The sequence below is a fragment of the Saccopteryx leptura genome, chromosome X (assembly GCF_036850995.1).
Source record: "Saccopteryx leptura isolate mSacLep1 chromosome X, mSacLep1_pri_phased_curated, whole genome shotgun sequence".
In the NCBI taxonomy this organism is placed as follows: Eukaryota; Metazoa; Chordata; class Mammalia; order Chiroptera; family Emballonuridae; genus Saccopteryx; species Saccopteryx leptura.
The window spans coordinates 94,600,297-94,619,123 of record NC_089516.1 but is presented as its reverse complement, the minus strand read 5'-3'; the positions used below and the strand labels follow the sequence as shown (position 1 = coordinate 94,619,123).

Genomic DNA, 18,827 nt, shown 5'->3' with positions numbered 1-18,827 from the left:
GAGTTTTACTGCTCCTATTTGCCCCTGCAGGAAGGTGGTGAGTCTATTCAGGACACATGGTCCAATGGTGATAACTAGCAATAGCACTATAAGGGGTCCTGCTAAGGTGGAGATGAGGGTAGTCAACCAGGGTGATTTGGCATACCACCCTTCAAACCATCCCTGCTGATCTTGTAGTTTCTTTTCCCTAGCCTTACAGTAGAAGACTTCCAGTCCCCCGCATCTCCAAGCTGTGTCCCTATCACGACCGTCCCGGGGACAGACATAAAAGTCAGTCGTCCTGAGAGTCGAGCGGAATTCTGGGTGAGAGCACCCAAAGCCTACAGTCCCTATACCACTAGTTGGACATTCACATTTCCCGGACTCACAAGGAGGAGGGTTACCCGGGTCTGTGGTCGGGATATCCCAAGTTTCTAGCCCCGCCGCAAGCTGACAAAGGTCTGGATACAGGGACGGCCACCAAGTCCAGGGGGGATGGTCATTGGAAGTCACTTCCCATACTATATTACTGGTCCACGATATCACCTGCCATGTCTGTCGGGTTGGTTGGTGGGGATTTGTTGCGGCAGCAGACACACAGCTTGAGGGGATTATCTGTTTTCTCCACTGTCCACTGGTCATCAGGAGCAGGAGCAGGCTTGAGGTGTGAAATATGGATCCAAGCAGCGATGCCATCGACCTTTACAGCAGTGGGTGTGATGAGGAGGACTTGGTAGGGTCCTTTCCAGCGGGGTTCGAGGGTCCGGTGTTGGTGTCTCCAGACGTAAACGAAGTCCCCGACTTGGTAGTGATGTGGGGTCCCATCTCCTGCCGGCTGGTAAAGGTCAGACAACTGCTTCCATAGGCAATGTTGTACTCTGGTCAGGGCCTGTAACCTAATGGACAAAGGGGTATTTGGGATATTTAAGTCAGAGGGGGATAAATCCCGAATAGGCGGAGGGGTTCCAAAAAGTATTTCAAAGGGGGTTAGGTTAGTTTTAGCGGAAGGGGTATTCCGAGCCCGGAAAAGAGCATATGGTAGGAGCATTACCCAATCTCTATGGCCAGTCTCTATGACTAATTTAGTTAAGGTCTCTTTAATTGTTCTATTCATTCTCTCTACTTGTCCTGAACTTTGGGGTCTATAAGCACAATGTAGTTTCCAATCAATCCCCAATATTTTGGCTACCCCCTGGCTTACCTGGGCCACAAACGCCGGTCTGTTATCAGACCCTATTACCTTTGGAAGGCCAAATCTAGGAAAGATTTCTTCCATAATTTTCTTAATTACTACCGCCGCCGTCTCATGTTTGGTAGGGAAGGCTTCTACCCATCCTGAAAAGGTGTCTACAAAAACTAAGAGATACCTTAGTCCATACTTGGCAGGTTTTACCTCAGTGAAGTCTACTTCCCAATATTGGCCTGGTCTGGTGCCTCGGAGATGGGTTCCACTGGTTCCTTTTGTTGGGTAGGCATTTACCATTTGGCAGGCCTTACAAGCTTTGACTATTTCCTTTGCTATTTGCCTCTTCTCGGGGGTGGTCAATGTTTTATCATCCTGAAGCAGTTGTACCAGTTTGTCAGTTTCAAGGTGGGTGAGACGGTGGGCCATCTGGAGGAACGTCCGAGTATCCTCAGGTTCCTTTAAGTGGGTCAGGGTGGGGGATGGCTCTGCTTCTATAGTGAGGATGTTGGAGGCAGTCCTCATGGCTACCGCTCGAGCCTCTTCATCCGCCTTCCTGTTGCCTTTGGCTACTGGGTCTTGCCCTTTCTGGTGCCCAGGGCAATGGACAATGGCTAGCTCCCATGGGAGCATGATAGCATCTAAGAGGGCTAGGATTTCTTGTTTGTGTTTAATGTCTTTACCTGCTGATGTAAGCAGGCCCCTTTCTTTGTAGATTGCCCCATGCACATGTGCAGTAGCAAATGCGTACCTGCTGTCCGTGTAGACGGTGGCCCGTTTACCACTAGCTAGTTCCAAGGCCTTTGTTAGAGCTATTAGTTCTGCCTTTTGAGCTGAGGTTCCTGGGGCAAGTCTCTCTGACCAGATTACTTTTTCCTTGTCTACCACCGCAGCCCCAGCTCGGCGTTCTCCTTCATACAGAAAACTGCTTCCATCAGTATACCAAATTAAGTCAGATTGTGGCAATGGTGTGTCCCGCAAGTCTTTCCGGATCCCAGCTTCCTCGGCTAGGATATCCCTGCACTGATGGTGGACAGTTCCCCCCTCCTCCCTGGGTAGCAGGGTGGCTGGGTTCAAAACAGTTGGAGAGCCAAAGGTGATCCTGTCTTTATCTAACAGGAGGCTTTGGTAATGAGTAATGCGGGCATTAGTTAGCCAGCGGTCTGGAGGTTGTCTTATTATGCTTTCCAGGGCATGGGGGGGCGACAACAGTCAATTTCTGGCCCAGAGTCAGTTTGTCAGCATCTTTGACTAGGAGGGCCACAGCGGCAATCACCCGTAGGCACCCCGGCCACCCTTTTGCGACTGCATCTAACCTCTTAGAAAGATAGGCTACTGGCCGTTTCCAGGGTCCCAGAGACTGAGTCAATACTCCTTTAGCTATCCCTTCCTTCTCGTCTACATAGAGAGTGAAAGGCTTCTCTATGTTGGGGAGTGCCAAGGCCGGGGCTGACAACAGTGCCCTCTTGATTTGGTCAAAGGCCTTTTGCTGTTCATCTCCCCAGGTATATTCAGTTCCATCCTTTAACAAGGGGTATAGAGGGGCGGCTAGTGTGGCAAAGCCAGGTATCCATAGTCTGCAAAAACCTGCTGTGCCTAAGAATTCCCTGAGGCCCTTCCGATTTTTCGGAGGCGGGATTTGAGTAACAGTCTTTTTCCTGGCCTCAGTTAGCCATCTCTTACCGTCTCGGAGAGAGTAGCCCAGGAAGGTGACTTCGGGTTGGCAGATCTGGGCCTTTTTGGCGGATGCCCGGTATCCCAGTTTGGCCAGTTCGGCAAGCAGTTTTTCAGTTCCCTGTTTGCACTGCTCTCTGGTGGCGGCTGCAAGTAACAGATCATCAACATACTGCAACAGAGTTACCTCAGGGGTGGAGGCTCGGTAGGCACTCAAGTCCTGGTGCAGCGCTTCGTCAAAGATGGTGGGAGAGTTCTTGAAGCCCTGGGGTAGCCGCGTCCAGGTGAGCTGTCCACTGAGTCCATTCTCAGGGTCCGTCCATTCAAAAGCAAACAGGGGTTGGCTGTCCTCATGCAGGCGCAAGCAGAAGAAGGCATCTTTCAGGTCCAGTACTGTATACCACTTCCTGTCAGGACTGAGGGTACTGAGGAGGTTGTAAGGGTTTGGGACCGTTGGATGTATGTCCATTACTCGACTGTTAACCTCTCTCAAATCCTGGACTGGTCTATAGTCCCCTGTCCCTGGTTTCTTTACTGGTAGCAGGGGGGTGTTCCATTCTGATTGACAAGGCCTCAGGATCTCCTGTCCTAGTAGCCTCTGGATGTGAGGCCTAATGCCTTCTCGGGCCTCTTTACTCATTTAGTATTGTTTGACCCTTACGGAGGTGGCGGAGGGCTTTAGGTATATTACCACCGGAGGCCTTTGTACTGCTAATCCTGGCCCTGCCATTTCTGCCCAGGCCTCTGGGAAGCTCTGAAGCCACCTGTCTTCTGTTGAATGGGGTCCGGGGGCAGGGGTCTCATACAGTTTATACTCATCTTCAGCAGACAAGGTCAGCATGGTCACAATAGGCTGACTGACAAGAGGGTTACTGAATCTTACTTCTGGTCCCTGGGGCTTGAAGTCAATACTTGCCCCTAACTTGGTAAGCAAATCCCTCCCCAGCAGCGGGGCAGGGCATTCTGGTATGACCAGAAAGGAGTGCTGTACTTTTCCCCTCCCAGGTCCATTGTCCTTTTAGTTGTCCATGACCTATGCTGGCATCCATTTGCCCCCTGAACCAAGGATTTTTTGTTTGAGAGGGGGCCCAGCGGGTTCTGCAAGGCAGAGTAAACCGCTCCTGTATCCACCTCAAAGTCGATTGGTGTCCCCTCCACATTGAATGTTACCCTGAGTTCGGGGGGGGGGGTCCGAACTCCGACGCCCCTAATCTCCTAGGGCAAGGATTTCCTCAGTCTTCTTTTTCTTCTTCTTAGGGCAATCCCTGACCCAGTGTCCTTCTTCTTTACAGTAGGCACACTGGTTAGGTCCTAATTTTGGTTTTTGGTTTGGGCCCAAGGACTATGCTTTCCTCTTCTATCTTGTTTCCCTACTACGGTAGCCAAAATCTTTGTTAACTCTTTATTTCTCCGTTTATCTCACTTATTTTCCTGCTCCTCACGTTCTTTTTCTAATCTTTGCTCCTTTTCCTCTGCTGTCTCTCTTTTATAGTATACCTTATCAGCTTCCTTGACTAAATCTCTCAGAGCCATGTCCTGTAACCCATCCATCCTCTGGAGTTTCCTCTGAATATCAGTAGCTGACTGTCCTATAAAAGCCATAGCCAGTGCCCCTCTCTGTTCTTCAGACTCAGGGTCGAAAGGGGTGTACCTCCTATAGGCTTCTATTAGTCTCTCTAGGAATCTGGATGGGGATTCCTCTGACCCTTGAATTACTTCTCTTACCTTAGCCAAATTAGTGGGGCGTCTCACCGCCGCTCGGAGACCCATCATCAGAGTCTGGCGATAGAGTAAGAGTTGCCGCCTACCTTCAGGCGTATTAGGGTCCCAGTTAGGCCGCCTCAGGGGAAAAGCCTCATCTATAAGGTTGGGGAGTTGAGTAGGACGACCATCAGGTCCAGGAACCAATTTCCTGGCCTCGAGGAGAATTCGGTCTCTTTCTTCGGAGGTGAAGAGGATACCTAAGAGCTGCTGGCAGTCATCCCAAGTGGGCTGATGGGAAAACATAAGAGACTCAAGAAGGTCAGTAAGTTTGACAGGGTCCTCTGAAAATGGTGGATTATTGTTTTTCCAATTATATAGGTCCGAGGAGGAGAAGGGGAGGATACAGGGATGAAGTAGGCATCGTTGGCTCCGAAGGTTTGATTGGAAGCATAGAGCAGAGGTCTGGATGAGTTGGAGCAGGTCTGGGAGTGCCCGGAGTGGTGGAGAGGGTTGTTGGGAGGGAGGGTGCAGGGGGAGGAAGGAAAGGTTGGATCCAAGGAGGAGGGTCGTCGGTCAGGTCTTCCCAAACCCAAATATAAGGCTGTTGATCTGGACAGCCATGAGGTCCTGGACTGAAGACAACTGCTTTAACCGCCTTTATGGTGTCTTTGTGGAAGGTTCCAGTGGTCGGCCAACCTACTCCGAAGGTGGGCCACTCGGAGGTACAGAAAGTTTGCCACTTGTGCTTCTTAACAAGAAGAGACAGATTATGAGCTCGGGCATTAACCTCAGACCAATGAGACAGAGTCAGGGACAGTGGGGTGGAAGCTCCTTGTCCCATTTTAATTTCAAAGAGATAAAAAGACAGAAAGAAGGCAACAAATAAGACACTGACAAAAACAAACAGACAAAGCCGGCTGCGCCGCGAACGGCAAAATAAAACTAAAAATAAATCTAGCAGTCCGGACCTATGAGCTCGATTGGAAACTGGCAACAAATTTACAGATTCTGTCTGAGACAGCAGATGGATGTCCAAGTATCCTTGGTTGCCCTCACACTCCAGGGCATCCCCCAGGGTTGTGGCCTGCGACCCCCTGACATGTCTGTTGGTTGCAGCCAGGAGGGACTCACGTCCTGTCCTGACAGCCACCGCCAGTTTCACTCACCAGACGTCAGGCGTCCCGTGGTCTATGAAGATACTGAATCTCGGTGGAACCTCCAAATGTTGACCGAGGATGCACCGACAGAATTCTAGACTCAGGGTAAAACAAAGGAAAAGTTTATTACACTCGCGAGCGGGCCCAAGGCAAGGAGATGGCCAAGAGCCCTGAGCCACTTCAGCAAGCAAGTTTTATACTTAATTTCAGGGAGGGGAGTTGTAACGGTTCTCAGGGTGATTGATTGCCTCAGATGCTTGCGGCCTTGCCTTTTCAATAAGCCCCTAATCAAACACCGGATGCCTGCGGCTTCTTCAAGGAGCCTGGGTAAACATCTAGGGGTCAGGTGGGCCAGTTATTGTTTTACAAGCCAACATGAGTTAAGCAAAGATCAGACGGAAAAGATCAGACGGAATCCACTGTTACAAAACAGCATTACCATATGGTTCAACCAGTTTACTTTTAAATATGTACCTCCAAAAAATTGATTCATACAAATACATTTACATCAATTTTCAAAGAAGCATCATTCACAGTAGCTAATATTTGAAAATAATTTGTGTCCATCCACAGATGAATGGGTACATTTAAAAAATATAATGCACACACAAACCACAGTGATACTACATAGCCATAAAAACTAATGAAATTTTGAGATGTGTTACAGTATCCTAACATATAAATGATTTTAGAAAAAGTATGCTAAGGGAAATAAGACAGACAAAAAAAGGACACAAATTGTATGATTTGATTTATATGAAATATCTAGAATAATTAAATTCATAGAAATAGATAGTAGGTCAGAGTTTATCAGTGGATACATTGAGCTAGGAATGAGGAGTTATTTCTCAATGTATTAAAAGTTTCTATTTGGGGTGAACCATTTTTGGAAATAGTGTTGATGGTTGTATAACACTGAATATCTTGTCATTCAATTGTACATTTAAAATGGTTGAAATGGCAAAATTTGTTATATGTATTTTTTGCCATAATAAATATAAGGGAATGTAGAACTCACACATGCTATAACATGGATAAGCCTTTCAAATATTATACTATGCAAAAGAAGACAGAGACAAAAGTTCACATATTCAATTTATATGAAAAGTCTAGAAGAAGCAAATCCATAGAGAAAGGGAATAATGAGATGTGCATATTGTAATTATTTTTAAACAATTACAGTGTTTCTTTTATAAGGTGATAATAATGTTTTGAACTACATAATGGTGATGATTCCACAACATTGTGAGTATACTAAAAACAACAAAATTGTAATTTTAAAACAGTAATTAAAAACATTATTGAACTTATTGAGGTGATATTGGTTAAGGAAATTATATAGGTTTCAAGTGTGCAATTTTATAACACATCATCTGTATATTGTGTTGTGTGTTCACCACTCAAAATCAAGTTTGTTTTACTTACCTTATTCCACCTTTGCCAACTTCTACTTCTCCCTGCACCTTTTCCCTTTGATAATCCACGATAATGTTGTCTGTGTCTTAAGTATTTTATGTTTAAGACCTTCATCTTTTTCACCCTGAACCCTAAACCCCCTCCACTCTGACAGTTGTCAGTCTGTTCTCTGTATCCATGTGTCTGTTTATATTTTGTTTATTTGTTTATTTTGTTCATTAGATTCTACATATAAGTGAACTTATATCGTATTTGACTTTCTCTGACTGGCTTATTTCACTTAGCAAAATATTCTCCAGGTCCATCCATGTTGTTGCAAAACATAAGATTTTCTTTTTTAAGGCCAAGTAGTATTTCATTGTGAAAATATATTACTGCTTTTTATCCACTCATCTACTGATGGACACTTGGGATGCTTTCAAATCTTGGTTATTGTAAATAGTCCTGCAGTAAAATAGAATTGCATATATTCTTTTGAATTAGTGTTTTGCATTCCTTCAGTTATATTCCCAGAAATGGAATCATTGGGTCATAACATAGTTCATTACATTTTTGAAGAAATTCCATACTGTTTTCCACAGTGGCTGCACCAAACTGCATTCCCACCAGTAGTGTAGAAGGGTTTCCTTTCTTCCATATCCATGTCAACACTTGTTGTTTGTTGATTTATTGATGATAATCATTCTGACAGGTGTGAAGTAGTATCTCATTGTGATTTCAATTTGCATTTCTCTGATAATAGATGATGTTGAGCATCTTTTCATATGTCTATTGGCCATCTGTATATCCTCTTTGGAGAAGTGTCTATTTAAGTACTTTGCCCCCTTTTTAATTGGATTTTCTTTTGTTGTTGACTTGTATAAAGTTCTTATAAATTTTGGATATAACTCCTTAGTAGATATATAATTGACAAATATGTTCTTTTCTTTCTTTTTTTTTTTTATTTTGAAGTGAGAAACTGGGAAACAGAAGACTCCCGCATGTGCCCAACTGGGATCCACCTGGCAAGCTCACTAGGAGGCTATGCTCTGCCCATCTGGACCTTTGTTCTGTTGCAACCGGAGCCATTCTAGCACCTGATACTGAGACTATTGAGCCATCCTCAGTGCCCAGGACAATTTTACTCCAATGGAGCCTTGGCTGCGGGAGGAGAAGAGAAAAATAGAAAGAAGAGGCGAAGGGTGCAGAAGCAGCTGGGCACATCTTCTGTGTGCCCTGGCTGGAAATCAAACCTGGTACTTCTACACACTGGGCCAATGCTCTACCACTGATCCAACTGGCCAAGGCTCAGCAAATGTGTTCTTTTATTCATTGTATTGTCACTTCATTTTGTTGTTGGTGCCCTTTGCAGTGAAAAACTTTTTAGTTTGATGTAGTGCTAATTGTTTATATTTTCTTTTGTTACTCTTGCTTAAGGAAATATAGCAGAAGAAATATTGCTATAAGAATTGTCTTACTGCCTATGTTTTCTTCTAAGTTTTTTATATTTTGAAATCTAATATTTAAGTCTTTAATTTTTATTCTTTTTATTTATTAATTTTAGAGATGAGAGAGAGAAATAAAAGGAAGAGAGAATGGGGGAGCAGCAGGAAGCATCAACTCCCATATGTGTCTTGATGAGGTAAGTCCAAGGTTTCCAACCAGCAACCTCAGCATTGTAGATCAATGCTTTATCCACTGCACCACCACAGGTCAGGCCTAATATTTTAGTCTTTAATCCATTTTGAGTTTCTGCTTCTGAATTATGTAAGAAGGTGGTTTAGTTTCATTTTATTTTTGCATGTATTTGTCTAATTTTTCCAAAAAGCATTTATTGAATAAACTATCTTTACCACTATGTGTGGTCTTGAATCTTTTATCAAGTATAGTTGACCATTAAGGCTTAGGTTTATTTCTGGACTTTTAATTGTGTTCTGTTTACCTATATGTCTGGTTTTTACCAGAACCGTGCTGTTTTAATTACTATGGACCTATAAATTTAATTTGATATCAGGTAGCATAATTCGTACAATTTTGTTCTTTTTTCTCAAGACTGCTATAGCTATTTGGGGTCTTTTGTGATTCCATATGAATTTTTAGAGTATTTGTTCTAGTTCTGTGAAATATGCCACTATATCTTGATAGGAATTATGTTGAATCTATAGATTGCTTTGGATAGTGTGGACAATTTAATGATGATAATTCTTCCTATCCATGATCACGGTATATGCTTCCACTTACTTGTATCTTCAATTTCTTTCTTCAATGTCTTACAATTTTTAGAGTACAGTTCTTTTATATCCTTGGTTAAATTTCTTCTTAGGTATGCAATTTTTTATAGAATTCTAAACGGGATTATTTTATTAGTTTCCCTTTCTGATAGTTTATTATTGATGCAAAAATGCCACTTATTTTTGGATATATATTTTGTATTCCTGCTACTTTACTAAATTCATTTCTCAATTCTAGTAGTTTTTGTGTGTGTGTGTGTGTGGAATCTTTAGGGTTCTCTTAAAACAGTAATTTTTACACTCTTTAAATTTAATCTTAATTTTAAAAATTATCCATAAAAGGAATGTTGTTTTTATCACTATATTAATATTTCATTACCTTTTTGTTTAGTATCATGACTATTATTGATATTTTTATTAGACAAAAATATGAAAATAGCTTTCATAAAAATTATTATTAAGAATGAATTAATACTATAAAAGAAATCAATGAGACTTAAGAAAATATGGTAATTATGCCTAAGAACAAATAAGAAAATAACAAGGATCTCCAGTAAATAAATTTTGTAATACAGAAACAAATGATTAGTTATAAACTATTTAATAGAAAAATACTAAAAAAGAAAGTGGTAAAACATTGGAAGAAATGTTAGAGATAGGGTGCTAAGGACTTTTACCCCAAGTAAATAACTCTGTTATTAAAAAATGTCACACACAGAAAGAGATATTGAAGTAACTATTGTGAGTTGAAAATTGTTTGGAAATATTCTACTTATAAAATGGGTCTTTATACTATTAATTTCTAAAAGACATAAGATTGTCAGTCGTCTTCTTTAGAACTAATCTTTAAAGAGTTCTTTCTCAGCTTCATTTAAACTCACACATTTTTGTGATGATACAATAGAAAGGAGATGAAATACCACTCAAGAAACTAAAAAAATTTAGGCAAAATATAAAACACTTTTATCCATCTCATGCAGTTATCTAATTATCTCAATGTAACATTTAAGAAGCAATAACATCTCCAGTGTGCTATAGACTTCAGCAAGAGTTTTTGTTATATAAAATATAACCTTCACAATACATTTCAAAGACATAAAGTTAAATTTACTGATTTAGAAAAGTTTTATATCATAGTTAAAATAATACATTCCAGTACCAATTGTTTTTCTTATATGGATTTCACTCAAAACCTTTTTCCTCCACAGTTCTCAGGTTTGCTTCTTATTGGTTGTCTTCCAATTTTCACTGAAGGCTGTTAGTATGTTTATATGAAAACACAAGATTTTTTAAATGCAATGTTTAACTCACTAAATGCATAACAGGTATGTTTAAAATTATATGCTAAATGTTCAAAATAAACTATATATTATGAATTAGTAAACATGTAATATTAAAATATCATTTAATTTACTGTTTATTTTACTTCCTTATTTTTTTTTAATATTTTATTTATTGATTTTTAGAGAGAGGGGAGAGAGAGAGAAGGGGGAGGAGCAGGAAGCATCAACTCCCATATGTGCCTTGACCAGGCAAGCCCAAGGTTTCGAACCGGCAACCTCAGTGTTCCAGGTCGACAGCTTTATCCCATTGTGCCACCACAGGTCAGGCACTTCCTTATTTTTTTTTTTACCCATTAAAAAAAATTTTTTTAGGCAATTAATTTTAACAGGGTGACATTGATCAATTAGAGTACATAGATTTAGAGAAAACATCTCCAAATCATTTTGACATTTGATTATGTTGTATACCCATCACCCAAAGTCAAATTGTCCTCTGTCACCTTTTCTTTGGTTTTCTTTATGCCCTTCCCCTCCCCCTGGTAACCACTGCACTATTGTCCATGTCCATGAGTCTTAATTTTGTGTCCCACCTATGTATGGAATCATACAGTTCTTAATTTTTTTCTGATTTACTTATTTCACTCAGTATAATGTTCTCAAGGTCCATCCATGTTGTTGTAAATAATTCTATGTCATCATTTTTTATGGTTGAGTAGTATTCCATACTATGTATGTACCACATCTTCTTTATCCAATCTTCTATTGAAGGGATTTTTGGTTGGTTCCATGTCTTGGCCACTGTGAACAATGCTGCAATGAACATGGGGCTGCATGTATCTTTGCGTACCAATGTTTTTAAGTTTTGGGGGTATGTAACCAGTAGAGGGATTCCCAAGTTATATAGTAGTTCTATACTTAATTTTTTTGAGGAACCACCATACTTTCTTCCATAATGGGTGTACTACTTTACATTCCCACCAACAGTGAATGAGGATTCCTTTTTCTCCACAGCCTCTCCAACACTTGTTATTACTTGCCTTGTTGTTAATAGCTAGTCTAACAGGTGTGAGGTGGTATCTCATTGTAGTTTTAATTTGCATTGCTCTAATAGCTAGTGAATATGAGCATCTTTTCATATATTTATTGGCCATTTGTATTTCTTCCTGCGAGAAGTGTCTGTTCATGTTCTCTTCCCATTTTTTATTGGATTGTTTGCTTGTTTGTTGTTGAGTTTTGTGAGTTCTTCGTATATTTTGGATATTAGGCCCTTATCTGAGTTGTTGTTTGAAAATATTATCTCTCATTTATTTGGCTGACCGTTTGCTTTGTTGTCAGTTTTGTTTTGTTTTTTGTTTTTTTTGCTGAAGCAAAAGCTTCTTAGTCTGATGTAGTCCCATTCATTTATCTTTGCCTTCACTTCCCTTGCCTTTGGAGTCAAATTCATAAAGTGCTCTTTGTAACCAAGGCCATGAGTTTAGTACCTATGTTTTCTTCTATGTAACTTATTGTTTCAGGTCTTATATTTGGTCTTTGATCCATTTTGAATTAATTTTGGTACAGGGGGACAAACTGTTTACTTCTTAACTTTTGTAAAAATAAACTATGTTTTGTGAAAAGAGGGTTCTGCTTAGTGATTAACATTGGGAACATTGGAAAAGGAAGAATATACCACATTTTACTTCTTTCACTTCAGAATTTCTTTTCTCTTTGTTTTTAACCTTTTTATTAGAATTGTACTGCACGGTATGCAGCACAATGAAACTAAATTTTCATTTAAGGGTACCATGTTAAAACTTACCTATATTTTCACTTATTTGTTTATTTGTGTTTTATGCATGCTTCTAGTAATTTCAAAATTGATTGATCACATTTTAAAAATACATGAAATTAAATAAACAATGCTAAAGAATAAACAATAAATAATAAATTTAGAAAAAATCAAGCACAAGGATGAAAAATGGGCCCAAGAATCATACAATTTGAAATATTTCATTATTAATCTCCATGCACTCAGAGGTGAACTTCATATTTAGTAATAAAGTTTTTCACAGAAAATATGAAGTAGAAAAAACCATCAGTTAGGTTTTGCATAGCATCCATTAGATAAAAATAAAACAGTTGCTAAAAAATCAGGTTTGTATAAAAAGTTTTATCTACTGAGCATCTTAATAAAGAAAACAGTTTTAATGAAATACGTAACCCCAACATTCTTAGAGAAGATGCAATATGAACAATACTACTATCACTAGTTTTATAGTGCAAACTAAACATGTTACTTTTCTTACTACTTTACATGTATTTAAATTAATCTTCATAAAAATTTCTGAGATAGCTACTACTGTTATTCTTATTTACAGATGAGGGGACTGAAAAACAAAGAGGTTAAGAACATGCCAAAGATCATACATACAGTAAAAAGAATAACAAGTATTTTAACCAAAGCACTTTTGAATTTATTGATATCACAGGTTATCTTTTTATTCTATTAATATTGAATAGGATAATAACAACTACTAGCTACTGAATTCTTACTATGTACTGTTAGGTTTAGGTCCATGGCTCTTTTAAATCCAGGTCCCTTTAAACTCAAATTCCCCATACTCAACCTCCCACTAAGACAACTTCTTTATTATACATCTCCTTCACCCAACTCCCACTTAAGCAACTCCTCCCACCCTGGGAAGGTTGTGGGAAGTATCTTTGGGACAAGGCCTTAAGGAGGGATCCAAGGGTTGGGGAAAGGGAGATGTTCGGTGACTGAGACCACAAACCAGGACATGCTAATCTGAGCATGTCCAGGTGCACCAACCCCCACTTCAGCAAATGCCTGCAATAGTCCCTACATGAGACACTCCTTCCTGATGCCACTAGGGTCTCAGCCCATCCTGCTCACAGATATGTAAATAAATTTCTTATCAAATTCATCAGTCCTTATGCATCCCTCCTTCTGCCGACCAACTTTTGGTGCCAAAACCTGGGAAAGTCTCATGAGAGCAGGATCAGAACAGCACTCTGGTCCCCAACTACCCTAAGCTTGCAGTGCGGAGAGCAGTGAACAGCAGAAGCTCATCCCAATCTTACCCCCAAATCCTACTTGTGGTTGCAGGGCAAACACACTCCAGTTCCTTCCCCATGGACCCTCTTAAGCCAAGCAAGGAGGACTGCAGACACTGGGAATTTTTCTCTTCATTTCTGATTTCTAAGTCCACACTGGTCATCAGTTTTAGTGAGGGACCCTATAATCCTCCTCAGGTCTTCCAACTCACTCTTTCTTGGCTTCAGCCCTCATCTCATCTTGAAAGTTTTACCATTAGGCCAGAAAACTCACTCAACTTAGGACCCCTTAGACTTGGGGAGGCTTGACCTAATGGACTCCTCTCGTTCTCTTTGGGTGGCTCAGCTATCTATAAGTATGCCTATCCATAGGGAGTCACTCCCAAGGATTGTAATCAAATCATTCACTCCTGCCCTTGTTGCAATTCTCTCTCCTTTCTCACATTCCACACCTCCAAAATCTATGCCCTTAGACTGTTTCCTCAAAAATCTAAATTATCTCAGCTTTAAGGAAAATATCAAGCCAAAGTACCTCAGTCTGGCCTTAATTCTCAATGCCCTGAGAATGGTATTTTCAGTTTCAAAACCTTAGGAGACCTCAACAACTTCTGTCACTGCAACGAAAATGGTCAGCAATTTCCTATGTCCAGGCCTTCTACAACTTTAACCCTCAATTCTCTCTCTCTGTTAATACTGCTCCACCTATCAAATTCTTCTCAAATTTAGAAAATGCTAGCTTAAAAATTAAACTAAATCAATGAAAAGCATTAAGATATACTGTTCTGATTATATATTCTCTGTGTAATAGTCTCATTCCTGTATCTAGATGTTCTGGGTATAGCAGCTTTAAAATTGGAATATGTAAGGAGCACTCATTTGAATTTAAATAGAATGCAATTGTATATACTGTACTTGTTCCTGTATTCTGTAAGGTCTTTCCATTTTAATTGTTATGACTATATATGTATTCTCTCCTCTGTTAAGGGCCAAATTACAACTTTACTATTTAGTTTAACCAGGTTTTATTTATGTGTCTTGATCATATATCTGTACTGTAATTGTCTTGTTTCTATGTAATGAATTTCAGTTTAAGAGCTCTCATCTGTCTCATCTATCTATCTGTCTGTCTGAGATTTTTGGTGTTCTATACACACTGAGAATTCCCTGTCTCTGGCATTTAAGCTTTGTTTTATCAGGGCCTTGTAAAGGTTGTTTACAGTACTGGTTAGTAAGACTAGAGGAGACACTCCAGGAATGAAAAATCTCACTACCCTTCCAGACAGTAAAACGCAGAAATAGAAGAGTATGCATATGGCACTTCTAAAATCCAAGTGGCTCAGTAGCCCATCCCCTCTCTTATCTTAGGCCTTCTAGGAAGGCTACCAATGGCAAATGAGGAATGTTGCCTTCTCTACAATATTAATAATACTATTTACACATATAATAAAATACAAAACTATCCCAACTGTTTTATTTTTAACAAGGTAATCTACAGAAGCATTTAATATTACTACTGGTTTAAATTTAATTAATGTCTTTTAAAGTTCTTAATAAAACATATGTTTGTTTTGCCTTAGTTTACAAAAAGTTTCTGTTATCTCTGTTATGTCTTCTAAAAATATAAGTATGTTTGCCCATAGAAAAAAAAACAACTGTTTCTAAGGGTCATAAAATATGTTCTTAAAAATATCAATCTCAAATTGCCAATTACTGATGTAGTTGTGACTAGAAGTTAAGGTTTTTAAAAATTGAGAATTTTGATTAATTGGAAATAAGTTATATAGTTTTTGAGATAAAAGGTAAAGGAAAAGGAAGAAAGTAAGTTGTTCTAAAGGCTGGTTATTTCTAAATGGATAAGAAATTTATGAACATTGCAATAGGTTTGTCCAGGTTGTAGAGGGTTTGTGCAGAGAGACAAATAAAAAGAAAAAACAAAATAACTGAGAAATTAAAAAAAAATTAAAAAATACATACATATTACAGGAAAAAGGGACAGTAGAAGGGGAATTCTAAACCTGGCCTCTATGGTTTTCAATAATCAGGAGGAGGAACAGAGAATAGCCTAAACCTAGGCCTTATGAATGTTTGCCATGGGGGTCTCTTAGGTTATAAAACATAAAGGCCCTCAAAATTCTAGAAGGGATTTTTCTGGCCCTCCCCAAGAAGCCTGCTTTAAATGCACACATGAGGGACACTAGAGCTGTTCTTGTTCCAATTCCAGGCCACCAGCCAGACCCTGCTCTCTCTGTGATTATGTAGGCCATTGAAAGTCAGACCACCCACGAGTCCCTCAAGGCACAAGGTTGTCTCTGGCCTCTACCCAGCACTGGCTTAGACGCACCCGCACATTTTGACATCCTGGGGAAAAAAAGAAGACTGAAGGGGCCTGGCCTCGCCACAGGCCTCCACATCCACCATCCGAATGCCAGAACCTTGGGTAACAGTACAGGTCACCAGTAAGGCCATTCCTTTCCTATTTGAAATGCGGGCTACTTATTTGACACTTCCTAAGTTTTTGGGACTGCTCTTTTCTTCCTCCATCTCAATTATGGGGTCCACAGTATTCCCTCCAACTCACTGATCACCCCTCTTTTTCTCCTTTGTTGTCTAGAAAATCATCCCTTTACCCATTCCATCCTCATTGTTCCCAGCAGACTAAACCCCATCGTATGGCAAGACAAGAGAGCAAAAAAAAAATCCCTCACTTTTGGACAACCAACAATAGTTCTTTCCTCCCACAATCTTTCGACTTATTCTCTCACAAAGCTATACAAACTCTCCCTCCTTCCTGAATTCAAGCCTTTCCTTCCACCAAACTATTAAGGTCAAGTTCTTCCCCCTAGAAACCACATCCCAACAAACTGAATCAATAGCTCTCACCAGAGCCCTTGCCCTAGCCCAAGGATGTGAAATTAACTTGTGCACTTACTTCAAATATATCTTTCATATCATACACTCACACTACATTTTAAAAACACTCACCCCTATCTCCCCAATAAAGACCCCATTACTCTACACACTCCCCTACTAACCCAAGCCCCTTTGTGCTTCACCAGAACATCAGAGAACACTTCATCTAGCCACCTGCCAAAGCCTGCATGTAACATCACTGTCACTCTGCAACTTCTGACCATATATTGGTCTCAACGAGTAAGCTACCAGGTCTCTTTTGAGGCAAATGGTTGCTTTCTCCAACCAGTTCTATTTTCCTCCTTTCTCACATTACAAGCCTCTTCTTTTAAATGCTCTTATCCCTCCCTCTCTCTTTTCCTTGGGTCACCTCCTAATTCGGTGTTTTCTCTCATTTTCACTGCACCCGATGCGCAACTACCCATCTCTCTCCCTTTATCTGGGTTGCAGTGGCATCTGTATTATCAGTCTGGACAGCAGAATCCCCCCCAAGCATATCTGCCTATCCTCTTTCCCATCTCTTCTCAATTTATTTCCCTGCTTAACACACCAAAGAACGTTCTTCCTTTGCAGCATGAATGCCTACCTTTTCCTTCCTACTAATTTGACAAAAACTTGTTCTCTAGTATACTTTTCTCCCAGTGTTGATATAGCCCCCAACAATGAGTCCCTACCAATTCCAGTCATCCAGCAACTCCAGCACACAAGGGCAGTACAACTCATCCTGCTTGTAGTAACTCTGGGCATAACTTCAGGAGTTGGGATGGGTATAGACGGACTAACAACAGCTCTACAATACTTCAAAACCCTATCAGAGAATTGACGAGAGCTTAGATAATATTACAAAAAGTTTAGTCAATTTACAGGACCAAATAGACTTACTCAGAGTCATTGCCTTACAATCCAAGTGAGGATTAGATGTTCTCACAACCAAAAAACGGGACTTTGACTCTTCTTAGAAAAGAAATGCTGCTTATATGTCAATCAATCAGGACTAGTTAGAGATGTTTCTCATAAGCTAACTGAAAGGGCCACTAAGATAAGAGAACATTAATCCAACACCTGGGACACTTGGTTAAACAATATCAATAGGAATGTATACCTACTCCCTTTCATAGGTCCAGCAATTTTCTTCAACTTTGCTCTAATTTTTGGACTGTGTCTTGTATGTCTACTTTCTTCATTTCTCCAAGACTGCCTTAAGACATTTACAAACCAGTGTATCAGAGAAATTATGTTATTTCAAGCCACCATTTCATACCAGGTCCTAGCCCAAATGTCAGAAGATTGATATCAACAACTAGCTGACTCCCATTGTCACATCCCCCTAAATGCTTCAATGACTCTAACCAACAGGAAGCAGCTACAGGAGAAGAGACCTTCACCACTTTTCCTTAAACAACAAAAGGCTGAAATGTTAGGTTTGGGTCCAGGCCTCCTTTAAATCCAAGTACCTTTATTTATTTTTTTTTATTTTTAACTTTATTCAGTTTTTTTTTAGAGAGAGAGAGAGAGAAGGGAGAAGAGCAGAAAGCATCAACTCTCATATGTGCCTTGGGCAGGCAAGCCCAAGGTTTTGAACCAGTGACCTCAGCGTTCCCAGGTCAACACTTTATCCACTGCGCCACCACAGGTCAGGCAATTCCAAGTCCCTTTAAACTCAAATTTTCCTAACTTAACCTCCCACTAGGGCAGCTTCTTCATTAAGTGTCTCCCTCACCCAACCTTCCCCTCCCCTTAAGCAACTCCCTTCACCCTGGGAAGGTTCTGGAAACGGTCTTTGGGACAAGGCCGTCGGGAGGTACCTGAGGATTGGGAAAGGGAGACAATCTGTTATTAAGGCCATAAATCAGGATATGCTAATCTGAGCATGTCCAGGTGCACCAACTCCCATGTCAGCAAATGCCTGCAGTAGTCCCTATATGAGATAGCCCCTTCCTACAGGGCTACCGTGATGCCACTAGCATCTCAGCTCATCTGCATGCAGATGCATAAATAAACTTCTTATAAAACTCATCAGGTCTTGTCTGTCCCTCCTTTAGCCGACCTAACAGGTATTACTATAATACCCAATGTATAAGACGCAACACTTTTCTAAAAATTTGGGGTCTAAAAACTAGATGCGTCTTACACAGTGGTTGTAGATTTTTTCATTTAAATTTGACAGTGATGAAGAGTTGTATGAATTTTATAATGAATAAAACTTGTGTTCAATAACTTTATGTAATACATGTTTTTTTTTCCAAACTTTGGACCC

At 40.3% G+C, this 18,827-nt stretch overlaps 1 protein-coding gene across 1 annotated transcript; it reads right to left on the bottom strand.

Annotated features, from left to right (window-relative positions):
• Window positions 1-1,205: 1,205 nt before the first annotated feature.
• On the bottom strand, window positions 1,206-5,381 carry LOC136385983 (uncharacterized). Its single transcript, XM_066357306.1, is given in 7 exon segments — window positions 1,206-1,261; window positions 1,264-2,362; window positions 2,364-3,835; window positions 3,838-4,024; window positions 4,026-4,177; window positions 4,180-4,881; window positions 5,033-5,381. Coding segments are annotated over 7 exon segments (4,017 nt in total).
• Between the last annotated feature and the right edge of the window lie 13,446 nt (window positions 5,382-18,827).